This window comes from Ambystoma mexicanum, chromosome 7p (genome assembly GCF_040938575.1).
Source record: "Ambystoma mexicanum isolate Mex_15411 chromosome 7p, UKY_AmexF1_1, whole genome shotgun sequence".
Taxonomy (NCBI): Eukaryota; Metazoa; Chordata; class Amphibia; order Caudata; family Ambystomatidae; genus Ambystoma; species Ambystoma mexicanum.
Genome location: NC_090939.1, coordinates 493,918,000 through 493,939,410, shown reverse-complemented (window position 1 = coordinate 493,939,410; position 21,411 = coordinate 493,918,000). Strand labels below are relative to the sequence as shown.

Sequence of the window (21,411 nt, the reverse complement as noted above, 5' to 3'; positions counted from 1 at the left end):
ATGTTCTCCCGACAGGCCCACCACTGAAGGTCTCAACCTATTCTGTCTGGGATTTGAAGGAGATCTGACATTCTCCCTGAGAATTGCGACCATTGAGTTCTTAGAGCCCACTGGAGGGATCTCATTCTCAGGCGAGCCTCTGGCACTAGGAAGATGCAGGATGCCATGCGGCCGAGCAACCTCAAAAAGTCAAAGGCTGGTAGACGTTGGGCATTTTGAAACTTGGTGACCATCTGTAGAATATCTTGAGCCCTTATTTCTGGTGGCAAGGATTTTCCCAGGGAAGTGTCCAGGACTGCTCCAATGAACTGGAGTCTCTGTGATGGTATCATCTGTGACTTCTTTAAATTGAGGGAGAAGCCCACTTTGTGAAGGAAGTGGCAGACATAATCTAGTTGGATCTGAGCTTGTTCCGAAGATACTGCTCTGATCAACCAATCGTCCAGGTAAGGGTAGATGTGGATCCCTTCCCTCCTTAGAGACTTGCAGCCACTACTGACATTAGCTTGGTGAAGACCCTCGGGGCAGAGGTCAGCCCAAATGACAGAACTCGCAATTGATAGTGAGAGTTGCCAATTGCGAACCTCAGGTATTTCCTGTGTTTGAGATGGATTGGCACATGGAAATAAGCATCCTGAAGATCTAGAGATACCAACCAGTCCTGAAGCTGGGGGGCCTGAAGGATCTGAGAAAGGGTTACCATCTTGAACTTGTCTTTCCTGAGGAATTTGTTCAATTCTCGCAAGCCCAAGATGGGTCTCAGTCCTCCGTCCTTCTTCGGTAATAGGAAGTAGGGGGAATACCAACCTTTGTTCCTCTCCGCTACAGGTACCGGTTCAATGGCACCTTTCTCTAGCAGGTCTAGAATCTCCTGCAGAAGGAGCGGATCTGGAAACTTCAAAGAGTTGTTCCCCGGTGGATGACTGAGGGGTGTGCAGGAAAGGCAGGCAGTAACCTTGGGCAACTGTCTCCAATGCCCAAGCATCTGACGTCATAGCCTGCCATTCCGCCAGATGTTGAGTTAATCTGCCCCATACTGGTGTCTTGTGGGGAGAGACCTCAGAGGGGTTTAGAGGCGGCTGACGCAGATGCCGAGGGTAAAGAGGCATCTGCTGCTGTGGCTTTTGTACCTCTAACCCGTCCACCACGGGTGAATCGTTTTTGGCCCCTTTGAGCTGGCTGTCCTCTGCCTTTTCTGAATGCGGAGTAAAAGCGAAAGGACCTACTCCTCCAGGAGGTTCCCGAGGGGCAATTCGGGGTCTGACGAATTGCAACTCCAAGAGATTTCGCTGCTGCCTTAGATGTCTAACTTTTCCAGGCTGTCATCAGCCTTTTTACCAAATAAAGACGTGCCGTCAAAGGGCATATTCAAAAGTCTGGCCTGTACATCTGGAGCAAATCCAGACTTTCGCAACCACGTATATCTGCGGATTGTAGTACTAGCCGCCATGGCCCTGCTGATACTGTCAGCAGAATCAATGCCAGTTTGAAGGGACTCGCACATTGCATCTTTCCCATCTTTAATGATGTTTAAAAATGCTTCCCTTTCCTCTCCTTCCAGGAGACAGTCAGCCGCAGATGAAGCACACTCCCAAAGTGTATGGCTGAATCTTGCAAGCGTGCAAGTGGCGTTAATAGATTTAAGCGCCATGCTACATGCCGAAAAGACTTTTTTTGACATAGCGTCAAACCTTTTATCATCCCTGTCCTGTGGAATAGTAGGGTATGCAGATCTACTCTTCGATGAAGTTGCTGCTTGTACAACCAAACTCTCTGGAGTTGGATGCTTGCTCAAATATTCAGGGTCTGAGACAGATACTCTGTATTTGGCAGATAGTTTCTTGTTAACTGCCGGGATAACTTCAGGAGTTTCCCAATTAGCAGAAATGTTCATTTGCAGTGCAGAATGAAAGGGAACAACAGGATATTCCTGTGGACCTTTATCTAGGATGTCAGTAAGGTCATCCTGCTGAAAAGATGGTTAAGGTGTAGACCACCCCATGAACTCTATTATTCTGGCCATCAGAACCCTATAAGGGGTCTCAGCATGCTCCCCAGGGTCTGGTTTAGCAAATTCTACTTCAGGAGAAGTATCTAAACCACTTGCCTCATGTAAGGAGTCTTGAAGATCCTTTAACCTGTTCTCTTCTGAGATAAATTCCTCAGGTATAGGTGTTGTGGTCATTTGCAACCCAAAAGGTCTCTCATGATCGGAATCCTCCCCTTCCTCATATACAGAGGAGAAAGCTCTAAAATAATCAGATCTAGGGTATGGTTTAAAACCCATTTCTAGAGCAGAAGGGGCCAAGCTTGTAGTCACAGGTTGAGAAAACGTCAAAGTTGTCGACGCAGAAGTCAAAGGCTTCGATGAAACCGAAAAAGGCATTGAAAAAGTATGAAGGGGCCTCGAAGAACTCGAGAGGATCGGGATCCTACTCTGAGTCGTCGAGGTTATCAACAACATTATCGAGGTCATGATCGAAGCCCTCGGTACTTCTACTGACTGAGATGTAGTAACAGCAGTAGGTCTGTCCTTTATCGGTGTTGACATCGGCGATGAAGACGGCGACGATTCAACTGATGTGTGTGTCGACGGGCCCTTCGATAGAGGTGTCAATGACGCAGATTTACTGCCTTTGCTCGAGCGTTCATGACGCTCTCGGGCAGTTTCTTTCGCCGGGTGCAACGACTTGCGGTGTTTCGATTTTTCGGGTCTTTCACCCGGGGTATCACCTTTAGCCGTCTCCGAGGGGGTCGAGGCCGCGTTCCCGAAGACGCTAAGCATTTTCTTACGTAATTCCTCCCACTTAGCTGGAGAGCTGTGTTTCGTGCGGCATGTGACCCTTTCCGGGAAGTGGAAGACGACGAAGAAGAGGGAGATCTACGACGCCTCTTTTTCGAGTGTTTAGATCTCGAAGACTGATGGGAACCGCTTCGAGACCTTGAACGGGAATGTTTCCTGTGACGGCGAGGAGACGAATGTCTCGACTCTGCCGAGGAAACTTTCGAAGGAGTAGAAGTTTTAAGAGTCTTACCTCTTTCTAGCTTCCCCTTACGCTCCTTCAAGGCTTTCGCCGCCATGGACATTGTTAGGGAGAATTCTCTATTTAGGCTGAATTTCCTAACCTAGTGAGTCCCCCAGCAGCTTTGCTGGATTTTTGGGGTTTATTTTTTCTCCTGCCAAGAGTGAGACTCTTTTACCCTCATTCTTGGGCATGATTTGAGTGCGTTTCTTTGACTCTAGATGTGTTTAATGGGCTATGGGGTCTTTTACTCCATAGGGCTTCATGTGTTTTTGTAATGTGTGTTACACAGCACCCTCAGTGCAGTAACACAGGGGTGTCATAGTGACTCCCCAGTATAGACTCCATATCCTGGGACTGTCTACTGTCTCCCAGGGTCTGTAAAGTCACCATTGACTTTACTAGTCTTAATTCTGAACAGAACCAGTACAAACCATCATATTGTGGACATACTGGCTGGGGCAATTCGATTGCCCTGGGGTCTGTTAGTCGAGGGGGCACGTCTCCGTCCCCCCTGATCGAGTTTTGGCTGGTGGCAGTGGATACTTTTTATATTCAACCGCAAATATTTCTCTATGGGTTTTTCCCATTGTTCGAGGCTACTATCTTTATTTATTTAATTACGATAGCCTCGAACATACCCCCGGTTTATTTAATTAATATTAATTCTCCGGTTGGTATTTTTTGCCAAAACTCGGTTCTAAAATGGCATTTGTGTTCTCTTCTGTGACTCCAACCCAAGTCGAGCCCTTTGTTCCACTTTTTGGCGGGCTTCTGCACAGAAGCCCTCCAAAGTGGTGCCACTCTGTCTGGGGTACTTAGGAGGGGAGGAGGGGGATTTAGGCACCCTGGACTGAGTTGCCTAGGCAACTCAAGTCGCACTCCGTCCTGATTGGCCCAAGTGGTGAGCCGGCCGGCTCACCACTTAGCATGTTTGAGTGACAGCTAGGCTGAGTGAATGGGGGTTTTCTGCATAAAAGCAGGGCTTTGGGGACTGGAACTTCAGAAGTCGCCACAGGACCTAAGAATCCGACGAGGGGGAAGCTGAGCCGACCTGCCACGATGACACCACCGGTGGAGCCCTGCTGGACCGTCTCACCACTTTTCCCAACGACAGAGGAGATCTCCCGCCAGAGTCTTCTTCCTTTGACTGGTGGGGATAACCAGTTTCACCGTCTTTTCGCCTTCCCGACGTATCTTGTGGCCGCCTTGCCTGTGCCAAGCACCCCGGCAACCGGGATACCACGTTTTACCTCGACCGCAATTTAAAGGGTAATACCTTTAACCGGAAAACTCTGCGGCTGGTTTCTTCCCTGGCAGTGCAACGACCTTCATCTTTACTCCAAGTCGCGATCTTCTCTTCCCCTGGACGACGACGAGACTTGCACCAGCTGCCAGGAACAACTGCCACCGCTGGAGGATCCTTCCCACTTAAGGCACAGTGTCCCGCCCGGCTTCCCTTGCCACCGACTGTACGGGGTAGATTTAGCCCCCGACTTTCGAACCTGGGTTAGCCTGGGACACCCTGGCTGAACTTTTCTGAGCCTCTATAAACTCTTTTCGAAACTCTCTGCAAGACTTTTTAAGCCTACTGTAACTGTGTGATCTTGGGCGCATTTGTGCTCTGCTCTCTCTAAGAGTGGGCTCAGCCTATGGACTTTGGCTCACAAGTGACTTACTCTTCTGCCTTGCTAATAAGTGTTCCTAAATCTTAGAGTGGTGTACCTTTCCATAATCTGTCTTTTTCCCTCCCTTCTTCATAAACTTATTGGAGTGCCATCTATAGTTAAGCGCTCACCTCTGTATGGAAATAAGTGGTGTTAACTAAGACTTCTCTGATAAGGAACAAGGGTTGTATATATTATAATAGTAACTGTGTTTAGAGTGTTTTACAATAAGAGTGCTGGAGTGTTTCAAACAGTGTGTTTTTAAATAAATAATTATATACTTTGATACCAAAGCTCTAGTCAGTGTTTGCTTGTATTATTGTATCTGAGTGCCTATTGTGTATACTTTGCATACTGCCTAACTCTTCTTGAGAGAAGTCTGACTGCTCAGCCACAGCTACCAGGTAAATCTGGGTGCTACAGACTGCTACCAAGTGGGTTTACGGCTAACACCTGTAGTCCTAAATCTTTTGCAGTGTTCCCAAAGCTTTTGCAGTGTTCCCAAAGGGAACTGCACAGGTTTCTGCCTAACAGACATGCAGTCCTCGCATTCTGAACAGTGATGCTCCGATCCCAGGCACTACAAACAGATCCTGTGAGGATCCGTCAATGACATTTTCTTCCCATAATCACAACACTTTTTGAAACCGGACCGTGGGGTCAACGGTTCGGATGAGGAAGCCATTGAATAAAGATGATATCTTCGAGGAATAAGTAGAATCTACTTGAAGAAAGAAGAAAGAACTGAGCAACACGATTCCGAGGCCCACGAAGCGCAGAAAAACGGAACTGAACAACGGTCGCTGCGCGAGTCCATTTATACGCATGATGACATCGGCGCCGAGACGGTGGCTGTCGAGGGACACCAGCTCGAGGGATGTCGACGCGCAGCACCCTCTACTGAAAACATTTCCGAGGCCAGCAAGCTGGAATGTAATCTATCAAGATAAGGAATACGTTGGAGGACACAATCCCTTTGAAAGGAACGTTACAAGGTAAGAAGTAACTTGTTCCTTCGTGGGCCTCGGAATCGTGTTGCTCAGTTCTTTCTTCAAGTAGATTCTACTTATTCCTCAAAGATATCATCTTTATTCGATCAAGATAAGGAATACGTCGGAGAACACAGTCCCTTCGAAAGTGTGCCATTAAGACCCAACCATTTTATGGCTCCCGGACCTTCCTGCTCCCTCTGCTCTCTTCTTCCTTGACGACCACACTTCACTGCACAAACCTTCACTGGTCTAACGTACACTACCCCAACTTGAAGTCCTCCTGGCAGCCGTACCGGACCGCACTACCACTCAGTGTTTAGAAGCGCCGCCCATCCGAACCGGCTTATTCTGCCGGTCCGCCTCTGCTCTTGTCAAACACCAAAAGGATTCGGGCACCGCCTCCTTTGTAGTCCATGGGACGCCGACATAGCAAAGCGATTTGCCATTGGCTCTGCCCAAGGCACCAGCCAGCTCATTGGTTCTAAAGAAATGATATCACCGTAACTGGTCGGGCTGCTGAAGTGAAAGGAGCTCCTGGCCTCTGCTATGGCCAATGGCTGTCCACACACATCGGAGTCTCCCGACCACTACTCTGGTCCCACCACTGTGCCTGCACTGCCCGGCACACAGGCTGCTCTCAATATTGTGCCTCCACTGCCTGGCATACATGCTGCCACAGTCTGCCTGGAAATTGTCGGCTCCTGCCAGCCCGGTCACGCTGTTAAGGGATCTACTCGACTTTGCCACACGGCACACTCTGCTCACGCCGCTCGGCCCACGAGCCTACGGAGACTTGCTGCCCGCTTCCTTGCCCCACACCCTGCCTTGATTGCCCATGGGAACGACGTCCACCACCCTCCGCTGCTGCTCACTAGCGCGCTTGACCGGAATGGGACTCCACCTCCTTCTGCAAGCTAACAGCACCACCCCTGGCCCTCCCGCTTGCACATACGGAATCCAGATGGCTCTTCCAACAGGGTCAGCGATAGTCTCAATGGCTGCTCCCACTCAAAGCTTCCAAGTATCTCCAGACAAGACCATCTTGCTGCCAAAATGATGCATCAGGGTTCTTCCAGTGAATAAGTGCCAGAAGAGTCCAGAGTAAGGCAAGTACTTTATTTCCATTGCACAGGATAACACCAAGTATAGGACAATATATCACTGGCATCCCAAACCCCAAGACAGCTCCTTACAACTGCCAGCAAGTTCAGCACTCAGAGCCAGCCACGCAGAACATTGCACCCATGGAATGCATTCCACTAGCTGCACCATACATTCTAACAGCATGCACTCTGACCAGCAGACTACTACACCTTGACAACAACCATGTGCTGTCTGAAAGAATACACTCATGCTTGTAAATTAGAGAATATTCTTTATGAAGCAACATAAACAATACATAAGGAGGACCATTAGACCCCACAGCAAGTCAGTAAGACATATTTAAAATAATGAAATCAAAATATTTTAGCCTTAGTGTAACAAAAAACAAACTTTAAGGAAATTATATTTCAGCTGAAACCTCTAGAAAAGTGCTTAAACAGTCCTTTGTTTCTGTACCAAAAATGATTTTTATTACCTGAGGTTCTACATCAAGTATTGCAATATTTCCCAGCTCATGGATTTTTCGTATTGTTTCCAGTTTTGTCCCATACATGGCATCCTCATGGCTGCCATATTCCAAATATTCATTGTTGGATATGTCTTGCATCATTTGGTCATGTGATACAAAGAAGTAGTTTTTACCATTGTCTTCATCTTTCTTTGGAGGTCTGGTTGTGTCTAAAATGTTGAGGCACAAAAATGACAATAAAAGACTACTTGACTTTAAATGGCATTGTCTGTCATGTTAAAATGATCACTGCAAAACATCACTATCAGTAAGAAAGAAAAGTATATAACGGTAAAAATAAAATCATGTTGAACACATGAAAACTGTACAAATAACAGGGAGAAATGTCAGAGTTAAGGATTTTTATTGATATTCATATGCATAGTGGTATACCTATACAAGTCTCATTGTAAGAATTTACTATAGATACTACAAAAATAAGAATTGACAAAGCATGTATAAAGTGCATGACCCAAAAAGAAATCCCATAACAATTAAACACATTCTAGAAAGTTGCTTGCTTCCTCGACACATTCAAATGTCTACGGCAAAGCCCCTTTCTACTTGAAGAAACACTTGCAAAAAGAATGTGTCGAGGAAGCAAGCAACTTTCTAGAATGCGTTTAATTGTTATGGGATTTCTTTTTGCAAGTGTTTCTTCAAGTAGAAAGGGGCTTTGCCGTAGACATTTGAATGAGCAATGGTGAGCAATTGAAGAGAAAGTCTAGATTTTACAGGAAGCCAAATTAGTCATTTAAGACCCAGTGAAATATCAGCATGTTCGGCAAGATTCATAACAAGGTGATGTGTGATGTTTTGTAGCAAATGTAAAGAATGGATGAAAGATTCAGTGGCTCCTGCACAAAGGTCATTCCAATAGTCTAACTTGGCACCCATCATAGCTCTAGCGATAATGGTACAGCGATGTTCTGATAAAGGTATTAACTGCCTTAGTAACATTAATTGAAAATGTGTAGATTGCGAGATAAAACACATTGAGGAGTCATGGAAGGTTTTGAGTCAAGAAGTACTCCCACAGTCTTGACTGCTCAGAGGGGGTTTGATTTTTTTTGGCAGGCTAAGGAAAATTATGGGTAACACTTTAGAACTTTAGAATAGCAAGTGGGGGTGCCAGCAATCATGATCTGTGTGATTCAATGCATTGAAAAAGATGTAAAAATGTTCTGTGATTGGATTGTAGGTCTCCCCACAGCTTGAAGATAATTGCAGTGTCATCAGCTAGTTTTGGAATTCCACCCTTTATACTGATAGAAAGTCATGTAGAAGTTTAAGATAAAGATTAAATAAAATAAAGATACAGGTTTCTTGTGGCACACCAAATTCAATGGAGACTGGGTCAGAGACGTGTTGGCTATTTTTACCTGTGATATTCTATTGCTGAGAAAGGAGGCCAGAAATGAAACTGCTTTATTTGAAGCACCCCTGATATCTCAAAATGCTATAACAGAATGAAATGGTACAGAGTGTTGAATGCAACAGGTGGATCTATTAGAATGAGGCCAGCAGATCCTTGATCCTTAATACGGAAGAGAGAATCTTTACCATCCATGAGAGCATACTCTGTGGGAAGAATCTGGCTTGGCGGTGGCCTAATAAGTACTTGGATTCTAATAAGTCTGACGGTGCATTGAAGCCGCCTTATTCAGAATGTTCTGCAAGAAAAGGGCATTGGAAACAGGGCAGTAGCTTATACAGTCCGTTGAGTCAAGGTTAGCTTTTAAAATATTGGAGTAACCCAGATTTGTTTTAAATCAACTGTGCACCAACCATCTCAAAATTATGCATTAACAAATCTGGTAATTGCGTAACAAATTAAATCTACACAATTGTTTATGATGCTAGAAGGGCATGGATCTCCGGCACAGTTTGTGAGGTGGAGACTGAGAATAATCTATTTGATGCCATGTGGAAGGAGAGTGTTGGAAGTTAAAAAGGAGCCCAGAGGTGAATACTGCAGTGTCCGCTGTATTAGTGGCGTGTGTGAGATTTTCAATGTATGCCTGTGCAATGTCGCTGTGACGCAGTAGTTGTGCCTTCTCTGAGTTAAAATTCCCAATTTCAGTAATTTTATCAGAGAACTAGAATTGCAGTTGGTTGCACCACAAGGGAGATTGCAGTAGAGGGTTCTTATTGTAGACAGATTCTCCAAGAGTCTGAATAATGCTTGTTGAGTTTTCTGTAGAATCAATCTGCTGTGTAATGAGTACCCCTGGTCACAGCAAGCTCTGCCTCTGAGGTATCTTTGCCTCAGCCATTGCAACCCAAGCTAAAACTGGGTTCCAAATCTGATGCTGCCCAGGGACATGTTTATCTACATTTCCTTATTATCATGGGATTTGCAGTAAGATATTTGCTAGTATAAATAATGCATTATATAACATCCCAAGAGACGCACCAAGTCAAAACATTTATTTAGCCCCAGCTCTGTCGACACAAGAGGGGTGGGCACTAAAACGTGAAAGAATGCCTGCTCCGCTTGCCGTGCTTCACATATCTTGGTTGGTGTGCCAAGGCACATTTGAACATCAAACAGCTTCGATCTAGTCAATAACTGTCCTCCCCAATCGCGGGGGAACTAAGTGCAGACCTGCAAGTGTGCTGTGGATGTGTAGAACAGAGCATTGCCCCCCCATGGATGGCTAAGGGAGAGAAGTATGGTGCCAGTATTTAACCAAGAAAGAGCCCAGTGAAGGACTGTGTGCGGGGAACCGTCTGGAAAATCCTATGACACGGGCTAGCGAGACAGTGATGGCTTCCCACAGTTGGACCCAGTGCGAGAGGAGTGGTGCAATGCCCCAAAATACACATGGTGAGAAGTGAGCTGTAGGGTGGCAGATGGCCTGGGAGATCTGCTTGGTGGGGCAGGTGTGTGATCTCTTAACGAGGGCACCACCGACATAGAGAGGATTTACAAAGAAGTTTCTTAAGTGGCTCAGAAACAGGAGGAGGCTGGTGCATGGCTTGGTCGGCACTGCAGGATGAGAACTGCCTTTCTGGAGCTATTTCAGAGAGGAGGCTTTGCCTGGAGAGAGGAGGTCTTGCCATGATTCGAGAAGATTAATCTGAGGCCTTTTGATTAAGAGGGGAGGCCGGTCTAGGGCCCTCTGGAGCAACAGTATTTGGAGCCCTGTTTTAGAGGGGCTCATGAGGAGATGAGTGTTGGGGCGCAATGGCCGAGCCAAAGATGCTTCAGAGGAGAGAGCTTGCTGTGAGTAGGGTTCCTCATTAATATCAGAGGCAAGCAGGGTCATTGAACTGCAGATATAGGGTGATAGATAACAGAGTTTGAGATCTGGGTATTAGGGGAGCACATACATTGTTATAAAGTTAAGGGATGACATATGGGGTTTATCTCTGACTGCAGGTGTTTTTATCAACAAAAATCCAGATTTGAAATACTAAGGAAGTTTGCAAGGCTGTAAAAGAATAAAAAAGCAGAATATGATGACACAGTTAAGAATAAAAGAACAAGGCTACTATGCTGCCATTTTTAACTAAACAGATGCTGGTATTGTGAGGAGTCACAAATGTGAGGTGGACACAAAGGTATAGATTTCTCAATGTTTGCCATTTATTAAAATGAAAATAGGCGAGATAAAGGCCTATCTTTCCCTGTCCTAACGAGTATGTCCCTAACTAAGCAAACTAAAAATAAAGAAAGAAGACCTAGTGTCCAAAAAGTCTCATACCCTCACACTAATACAAACAACAAAAATATACAAGGAATATTTGGCTGTCTCGAGTTCAACACAGTGTAAAGGGTCAAACGTATACGTTTTAGAAAGTACTAATTGTCACTAAGTTTTGGCTCCCTTCTCCTGGATCAATTCAGGAATACCCTTGGTAAAGATCTGATTCACAAAATTCTGTCCAGTTCAACATAAAATGTCTTTTCCCTCAACTGCATCCTTCCACTTGGTAAATTAAATGTCTCTTTCACAAACACCTGTTCAAAAATAAGAGCAATTACTGTCATTCACAGTATCCTTTTTGATAAGGCAAATGTCTCTCTCAAAGAACACATAAACCAAGAATTGTTTTCATCACGATGCAAAGCAATTATTAGCATATCACACTTATTCTTCCAATGGAATACTTTTGTTAGGATAGCACAGCAACTACCTTTGGTGATGCAAGAGTTTGTCAAAATGAAAACAGTAAACTAGTTCTTTCCACCACACCTTTTTGCCACAATCACACTTCTTCACACCATCATCTTCTTTCCTGGTATACTCGGCTGCCAGGACTAACTACTACTGATCCCTTTCCTGGTTTACACTTCTGCCAGGAAGGAAACTCCTACAACTACAATTGGTCTTAGTTCCAAGGTTCTCCATACCAGCATCCCATGTGAGGGGGGCTGAACAATAGCTGCCTCTTTTTATAGTCTCTTGATACTTGGCAATGTGGGTTATAGGTTTCCCCAAACTAGAAACTAAAGGAGGGAGAATTGCACCCAAGTTGTCTCTTGACTGCTTCTTGGTTGCCCCTTGGCTGTTTGCAATGTGGGTTACGGGTTTCCCCAAGTTGGTATCCTATAAAAGGGGAATTGCGCCCTTGTCGCCTCTTTACTTTATTTGTTCTGTATTCAAAATGATCAGTTACTGCCAATTGTCCTGCTTGGAGCGCACCAGGGTCACCTTTAACTGCAGGCTAACTCGCTGGTCTTCTGTGGCATCTCACATCACTCTCTGCTGCTGTGGCAATGGACCTTCTGCCCATTCCGGTGACTGCTCCTACATAACTCCAGCAGTCTGCACGGCTCTTATCTAGAGCTCTGCCAGCTTTGATGGGCTTACGTGTCCTCCCGCACACAGAAGCACGTCTTACATAGGGGGCTGGGCCTCTATTCCAGTTGCCGTCCATGACAACACTTCCTGCTGTGTGCACTCTGCAATACTGCACACCACCTTTTCCCACATCAAATTTAGCTTCCACTTTTCCTTCTGCGGCAATTCCAGAACTCGAGACTGCTTCTGCCTCTACTACTCCTTCTGCTTCTCTCCTCAGCTGTAGCTCATTCTGGGTTTTAAATGTCCCGCTCAGGTGTCCTCCTCTACAATGACTAGACTGCACATTCTGGTCAATAGCACCTTTGATCCTTACTAACTTCCAGTTCCTTTTCCTCGTCCCAGTACCACAAGCATTATGGATCCTGATGTCCATAGTGGTTTTGGTCCTTTGGCATTTTTGTGAACTGAGAGTGGTCAGAGTTAGGGGATGTTATGTAAAAGGTTTGTGATTTAACTTTGGGGTTAGGACTTCTAACTAAGACAGAATCATGACATTTAGAGGATATCATATATAATTCTTGAACTCCCAAGATATAAACCTTAGTCAGTTTAGATGACTTTACTTAATATGTTCTTTGGGTAGTTTCATGGGAGGGATGTGTACAATGACAGCATGCCATTAGGTACTTGGGAATTATAGGACTCTCACCCTCACAAGAAGATGAATACCACGCCTCTCCCAAAGGAGTCACTACTTCCCCCGGACAGCCATTTCCTTCCATATGACCCCCCCTCATGAAGCCACCACCAAGGTTACGATAAGGTAGCGGCTGCCTTTCCCCGGCCATATAGGAGGACACCTGATGCTTTCATCACAGAATCCAGTTGCTAGACTAGCCCAAGATCATAATGACAAAGGGAATACTCTGGAACAATGTTATTGAAGCAGGAAGGCATTAATGACTTTGTGTAATATGAAGCACTAAAATCAATTCACTGAAGAGCCCAGAGCTTGAAATGCTTGTTGGCCAAAAGAGGACAAATATGAGAATTTGACTATTGTATTAATGTGATAGGCTCCAATTTAAAATATATCATCTGAGCAGTTGCTTTGAATGAATGGAGCGAAGACCTAGTACCCAAAAGGTCCCTGTGTTTGTGTTAGTCAGAAATGTTCCCCTGAAACAGAGACCACTGACGCCTAAGTAGCCAGTAGAGCAACCTCATACATAACTGTGCCTCTTGCACCAGGAGTACCAGTAGATGCAGAAAAGCGGAGGCCAGATAAAACTTATGGAACTGAAAGACATGGACCATGTAAAGGATGTTCGCCACCTAATACTTGGGAGGGCAGGTCCTCTCCAGGTGCGTGTCCTAAACCGCCTGATGAAATGGAGGTACTGGGAGGACAAAACACAGAACTTCTGGAAGTTCAGGGAGAAACTAAACTGTGCAACAGGCTGCACGTATGCTACAGACGTGCTAACACCTGGTGTAGCGAACTAGCTCTGATGTGCCAGCCATCCAAGTAGGGGGAAAACATGTATGTGTTCCGTCTTGGGGTGAGCTGCTACCAGACTCAGCAGCTTGGTAAAGAACTTGCGTGCCGAATTGAGGCCCAACAGCAAGACTCTGAACTGGTAGTTGGCAGACCCCACTACAAATCTCTCTTCCTGTGACTGGTATGGATCAGTATTTGGAAGAACAAATTACTTGCCTCTCGGCAATGTTCTATCTGATTGACGTCACTACGGATTCCTCATTTATGATCTCTTTGGAACCATTTCCACCACCAGGGGGCACAGCAAAGCTCCACGTCGCCTCTGCTCGATGCATCTATGCGCCCTGTGCCGGGTATGATGTTGGGGCCATTATATATAGAAGCACTGCGCCCGTCAAGTCAGATCCACTCTTTTTCCTTAGCAGTCTGACACCAAGGGACCGCAGAACTAAGGTGTGCTAGCTAACCAAATAGGGCCAGGTAGGGAGGGCGTTGAGGAATCTGTGGGAAGAACGTCGATCAGGAAGAATATTACAGAGTTAAGTAATTTGTTCTTTTAATGGAATCCTTCCTCTCACGGATTCCTCATCTATGATAGACTCCCAAGCCAGTACAATGACAGGGAGGGAGGGAGGATAGCAAGAGAACCATGTAAACTGGAAAACTCTGAAGGATGGCTCTGCCAAGATGAGCATCCTGACCAGACAAAATCCAAGCAGTAATACTAAGCAAACGTGTGCAAAGAAGGGCTAGTACTTGCTTGGCAAATATTCAGAACAGGCACTTCACGTTGCAGAGCCGAGGTGGTAGCCAATCCTCTAGTGTAGTGAGTCCTGAGACCCTCACGGACCTCCTTGCCGGCCAGATCGCAGCATGCCGAAATGCAGAGAATGATCCATTGAGACACAGTGTTTGATAACAGCCCTGCCAGCTCGGTAACCTGTATAACCAACTAAGAGTTGATCATCTGGCCAGTTCTGCATTGAGAGACATAAAACTAGAGGGCGCTCACCGGATCCAGCCGGTGGAAACAATCGTCTGGCTTGGAAGGATGAGTTGTAGGAAAGAAGACGGGTAGATGGATCTTTTGAGAGCGATGGAAACCAGAGGTCACCTTCGGAAGGAAGGTGGGTCTAACTCTCAATGTCGCCTTCAACTTGGAGAAAACCAAGTCGGGAGGATTACCAGACAGAGCAATGAGCTGACTCACAGTCTAGCAGAAATGATGGCAACCAGGAAAGTCCCTTAAGGGTGAGCAGCCTTAAAGAACAAGAATGATGGGGCTCAAACAGAGTGCTCATTAAAATAATCAACACTATATTTACATCCCATGCCAGAACAACAAACTGGCATGGTGGAAACTAATTGTAAAGAACCCTCAGGAATTGAATGACCATGGGAATCGCGAAAATGAAGCCTTGCTCTGGGGTCCTCTTGAAGACTGAAATGGCCCAAAGATATCCCCTCACTGTACCAATCTGTAGGCCCGTCCAGGCCAAAGACAGAAGACTTTCCATAACATAGGAAGTGGAGCAACTAAAAGGGTCCAGAACCCTCTCCAGGCACCAAACCAAAACATCCGCCACCTACAGGCATAAATACATTTTGTGTGTCTTCTAGCCAATAGGACCATGGCCAGGACAACATCTGACAAATCCCACTCCTTACAGCTTTTCAGCAGTCAGGCATGAAGGCACAAGGCTGCAGAGGTACGGGTGCAGGACTGTCCCCTCAGTGTTTGGGAGGAGGCTTGTCCTTTGCAGAAGAAGGCAGGGAGGATAAATGGCCATGTCCAGCAACTCTGGGTACCACAAGTCTCCTGAGAAACAGCAGAATGACAGGGATCGGCGGAAGCGCATAGACAGGTTGAAGTCCCATTCAACTGTCAAGGAATCCCCTAGAACTCCCAGACGAGGAAATTCCCTGGAGCAGACCCACATGTACTCCCTCTTTACACTGGAAGCAGAGAAGTCCACCTGGAGTGTAGCCCTGAGGGAGAAAATATCTTCCTTAATTTCCTGGCAGAGCTCCCACAGTCAGAGACATGCTGTTCTCCAGAACCCAGAACCACCATTACACATTGCTTCATTTCATAACGATTTATTTCAACAAATAGTGTCACAAAAGCAACATTCATCAAAAATACATTAGCAATGCACACACAGAATAAAAATGTTAATGTTACAAACTAGATAAAACGAAGAATAAAACATTCTCAAATTATAAAAGCCCAACATCCTTATCAGTGCACCAGCATCTTTTTTGTTCATAGTCTCCAAGCCCACACAAGATATTTACAAGTGGCATACACTGCAAGTACATCACTAGAATTAAGACAGACTGACATGGTCTCGTCCGGCACCCTTGAGCCAAGAATAATTGCTTTAGCTATCGTTGTTTCAATTGCAAAGTTACTGGGCATATCATCAAAAACAATATTCTTGTTTGTGTTACAGCGGACACGTGGCAGGTACATTATTATTCCATTCTTGGCGAAGATTTGCGGTCGGTAATATCCCTATTTGCAACTTAATGAACAGGGATCTTTCGAATTTCGGGTTTTCATAGTCTAGGTACTCTTCATAACCCTCTTTTGCCTTTATGCTGCAATAACGTGTCAGAACCGATGAACCTGTGGCCTTAGAGCTGTTGTCTCGCAAGACCATATCTAGAGCTGCAGCCTTTATTGCTGCATTGGATGCATTCAATATGATACTTGGTTTAGTCCAATACTCCCCAATATGCCACTTAGCATATTCTTGACATGCATGACCCACGGTAAGAAGCGGTGTCCCTAGCTAAAGTAATGACATCCATCAAGGCACCTTTATACTTTAGCAGGGAGGAGTTTGATCATAGCCAGGCCCAATAATAGACAGGCCGCACTCGACAAATGTGTTCAATGCTCTGCATCCCAGTTTCCAAGAATGTTGGTAAGTTGGGCGCACAAGATGGTAGCCCCAAGATATTCTTAAGCTACTTATTTTCTGCACCAGCTAGAGCTCCCATAGCTCTGCACTGAAAATTGCAGGCAGTCTCCCTTAGGCTTTATAGGCCTCCAGAGAAACACACACTACACCATTGCCCTGTTTCCTGGTGAACCTTGTCAGGGCACTACTGTACCTTGCCAGTTTTACCCTTGCTTTCTCAAAGTGCATCCTCCATTTACATGACGACATTAGCATTACCCGCAGCCATCTATACTTGCTTCTGGTTCTGTTACCAAATACCATTGATTTTGTTTTTGCAATGTTGAGGGGCCAGGCCATTGTCCTTGCAAAAGTCCATGAATATCCCTAATTGCATGCATGTGCTGATGTTAGTGACAATAATACTGCGTCATTGGCAAACAATAGGGCTGGGATTTTATCACCAGCTAGCGTGGGGGCATCTGAGTTGAAGGCCAAGTGGTCGTCTAGTACTCCATTAATAAAAATGCATAATAATTTGGCGCCAATATGCACCCCTTTCTTAATCTTAAAAGTTCTGGCGATCCTCCCATGTAGTCCCCATCGGACCACAGCCCAATTACCAGAGTATACACTCTGAATGGCTCTCAGGAGGAAAACTGGAATTTTGTATCCTCGTAGCACCTCCCACAATCGACACCTGGGCAGTGTGTTGAATGCTGTCCTCAGGTCAACGTAGACACACATTTTCCCAAGGAAAGCATACTTGCCATAGACCAATCATTACATTGCTTCTCTGCACAGAGGCAAGGAGCCCACACTACCACCCTTGTTGAGGCAATGCATGGCTACAGTATTCACTGTCGGGACCAGTACCGTCTTACCCTTCAGAGAGGACCAGCATGAACACCATCAGCTCTAGCAGATTGATGTGCTCACGGCACTCCAATGGGGAACACAGTCTTCTCAGCGTAAGATCTTGGAGGCAAGTGCCAGAGCCCTTCAGGGACGCATCTGTGACTAGAGTCACTTGTGGACACGGTTGTAAAAAAAAGCATTCCCCTTCAGGAGACTGTCCTTCACGGACCACCAATGTAGGACTCCGGACACTCTGTCCGAGACTAGTAAAAGGTCTGAAATTCGTCCCTGAAATTGTGGCCATTGTGAGCTCAGGAGCCACTGTAGAGACCTCATGTGCAGACAGGCCTCTGGCACTACCAGGATGTATGATACCAAAAGGCGCACAAACGCCGAGGCTGGAACCATCGTTGGACAGGTTGGAAAACCTGGACCATCTTAAAGACATTCACCACTCTGTCCTCCGGTGAGAAACCCCGAACTAAGCTAGTGCCCAAGACCGGACCGATAAATTGGAAGAACTGAGATGGCGAAACCTGAGACTTCTTGAAGTTCAGGGAGAAGCCCAAGCGATGCAATAGGCTGCACGTTTGGTACAGGTGTGCCAATGCTAGATCTGGTGAGTGTGTTTGGACGAGCCAGTCAGGGTAGGTAAAGACATGGATGCCTTCCCGCCTGGGGTGAGCCACTACTACTGCTAACAGCTTTGTGAAAACCCTAGGTGCAGACTAAAGGCCAAAAGGGAGGACTTTGAACTGACAGTTCCCTACTTTGAATCTCAGGTACTTCCTGTGCCTCTTGTGGGTTCCATGTGTTAAAATCGTGGAAAAAATGTCTGTAAATACAAGATATTGCGGCAAAAATGCCATGGGACACCCCCGCAACCCCCGGACCCATTATACCATTTAAGGGAAGCGGGGGACAGCCGTGCCACCGCCGCTCCCCTTAAATAGTATAATGGGGTACACATTTACCGGGTGAAACCATGGCACGCAATTTTCTTTTACCAGCAACATTTTTGCCATGATTTTATTACCTGATACCCTCTTGTGGATAGCCGCATGGAAGTAGGCACCCTGGAGATCCAGGCAGACTAGCCAGTCTCATTCCCATCCAGGGCCAGGAGGATCTGGGCCAGAGTGACCATCTTGAACTAGTCCTTGCACAACTACAAGTTCAGAAGACACAGATCCAGAATGGGTCTCAGACCACCGGTGCGAGAATGTATGTATACTGGAGTACCAACCAATTTCTCCATTACTCGGCAAACAGGGATAATCTGCAGCCCATGGGGCAGAAGTCCACTTTGGAGAGGCTTCACGCCGGGGCTGAGGAGAGCACAGTGGAGGTGGAAGCACCTCTTCTAGGGACAACGTTGTCCTTGCCTGCCCAAGGGTGCTTGTTTAAACCGCTGGGCTTGCGGACTGCTGTTGCTGTATCGCTAGCCCCAGTTACATGGCGGTCACCTTTGAGGCTTGACATTTCTGGAGTAACTTGTTTGCCTTGGTGCTGAACAAGTTCATGCCATCGAAGGGCATTTCCAGAAGCTTTGCCTGGATGCGAGTAGCAAAACCCAATTCCTCAGTCAAGAAAAACACTGCTGGACAGTGCTGGTGGCCATTGTCCTTGCAATGCAGTCGGCAGTGTCCAGGCTAGAGTGAAAAATCAGTCGGGAGGCTTCCTTGCCATCTTTAATAAGGGCTTCAAAGCTGTCCTGCATCTCCCTTTTGGGGATCTGCTCAGCTGCCTTGGTGCCATCACAGACCAAAGGAAAATCTGACTAATGCACAAGAGGGTCTGAGGGGTCAGAAATGAGACACGGACACAAAGTTGTAATGTTTTCAACATTGGCCATTTTATCAAAATTAAAGGGTTTGGATAAAGTCCTCTCTATCCATCCTTAAGCAAATGAGAGTTTCCCTACCTATGAAATCAAAACTAGGGAAGAGTCTGTGTCTCGTGGTCCAACTTAAGCAAACAGTTCTTGTGTTCAAAACATATCTGACCCGCAAACTAAAAATGAACGACAAAATGTGCAAGGTAAATGCCTCAGTTTTAATTTAAACTTTTAAAAAATAAGTGCAAAAACTAAGTATATAAATCCAACCAGAACAATCCTTGGATCCAGGGTATAGTTCCCGTCCCCTGAATTGGTTGAGGTATAAAATGTTCAGTTCAAACAACAGTTCCTAAGTAGTAACAGGAATGTCTCTATCATGCAACACCTCCTTAAGATGAAAATGTATCTTTCCAAGCAAATGATGTTTGAAGGATGGTAAAGTATCTCTTGACAACTTGAGCAAGGATGGTTTTAGCACTCTTAGGAATAATGAAAACATTGTACTTCCCAAACATTGATTCCCCAAGAGTGATGTCTCTCTTGTACAGCAGTTTCTGAAGAATGCCAAAGAGCATCTCCCCAAACCAGTTTATGATTTTTGTAAGGGTGGCAGAACAAGTGTCTCTTCTACTCAGCAAAGGAAAGTCTCCTGGTATACTCTCCCCTGACAGAACTAGGGCAAGGCTAAAAACCTCGGGGTCATCTTTGACTCCACACTCTCCCTTCTCTCCTCACATCTCTGATGTCTCTAAGAAGTCACACTACCAGCTGCACCTCCTCAGAGGTATTCTTCGTTTCCTCTCCTTCCCCCAGAAGCTCACTGTCCAGAGACCTAGTTCTCTCTAGGCTGGACTATTGTAACAGCCTCTATCCAAATCTGCCTGCCTCTACTCTCAGCCCTCTGCAACTTATCCAGAATAGGACTTGCTAGACTTGTCCTTGGCCTCAAGCCCAGGGATCGCATCTCTCCAGGACTGAAATCACTGCACTGGCTCCCAGTGGCTGCGAGGATTAAGTTCAAAACCCTCTGCATTGTCCACAAGGCCTTCTGAGGTCTGGGGCCGAAATACCTTCAACTCTCTCATCCTAAATATCTTCCTTCTCGACCTCTTCGCTCTTCCAGCTCTAACTCCCTCAGGGTCAGTCGCTTCTCCAAGCAATGAGTCGGTGGTAGATCTCTCTCTTCGGCAGGGGCCTCCCTCTGGAACAGTCTTCCTGCCTCCCTGAAACTTAAAGAATCATCTCCGGTTCCGGAAGCACTTCAAAACCTTCCTCTTTGCTTCTGCTTTCACTCCCCCTCTCCCCTGTTGATTTTCCTGACAGATACTGCACTGGATACCTGGCCTCCCATCTGATCTCGGGCCCAGGCCCGCCAGTTGCCCACCTGCACTGCCTCCCTGGCAACCCCTGCACCTGGGGACAGTTTTCTGTATCCTTACAGTCCCCCTACCAGCACTTATGTTCTGTACTTACCATACACTTGCTGGCTGTTTTTATTTATCTTATTCATTATACTATATCCCTTGTACTGCACTTCCCCCTCGCACTTTTCCCTTTCCCCCTTCCCATGCACTTGCGCGATCTGAATGACACCTGGCCTAGTAGGATCGCTGTCTGTCTTCCCTTTGTTCCCCCTCCCTTGCCTCGTCGCGCCTTGAAACACTTGTGTATAGGCGCGTTGTAAATACCATATCATAACTTGTTTCACAAAGTCTTTTCTGTTCAAACATTTTAGCTGCTTTACCTGGTGAACTCCCCTGCCAGGTATTCCCCTTCTGGGCCTTACATATACCCTGGTCTACTCTCCTACCAGGTATCCTGGTGTACTCTCCTGCCAGTTATCTCCCCCTTCCCCAGAGGCTCACTGCCTGATGCAACACCCTCACCAGATCCTCTCACAATCTTTGAAAACTATTTCTTTCTTGAGTATAACAGTTCCTACTTGTTCACTGTTTTATACTACACTTGCTTCAGTGATTACTTGTTCCAATTTTCCCTACAATGGCATCCCTTGTTTGGAGGCTTGTTCAAGTTTTTCTCTTCAACTTAATATTGATCATTGGCTTGTGGCAATGCTTGTTCCAATCTTCGCCATATCAACCTTTCACATGACTTAACTAGAAAAGTTCATTTGCTTTTCATGATGTTTACTTCAATGTTGCCCTTGTAGGCATCCCTCATATGTAGACGTGTAAACTTCTCTTTCAACATTACTTGGCGGACATTGAAAACATCCTGGAATTTGCTGGTACTCC

General features: G+C 46.0%; 1 protein-coding gene across 10 annotated transcripts in view; it reads right to left on the bottom strand.

Annotated features, from left to right (window-relative positions):
- Positions 1-21,411, bottom strand: part of CASK (calcium/calmodulin dependent serine protein kinase) — a 2,777,982-nt gene that overhangs the window by 194,523 nt on the left and 2,562,048 nt on the right. For all 10 annotated transcript variants that reach the window (XM_069636511.1, XM_069636508.1, XM_069636509.1 and 7 more), the window contains one exon: positions 7,262-7,464. In XM_069636511.1, coding sequence (XP_069492612.1) covers positions 7,262-7,464 — 203 coding nt within the window. The remainder of the gene's footprint in view (positions 1-7,261; positions 7,465-21,411) is intronic.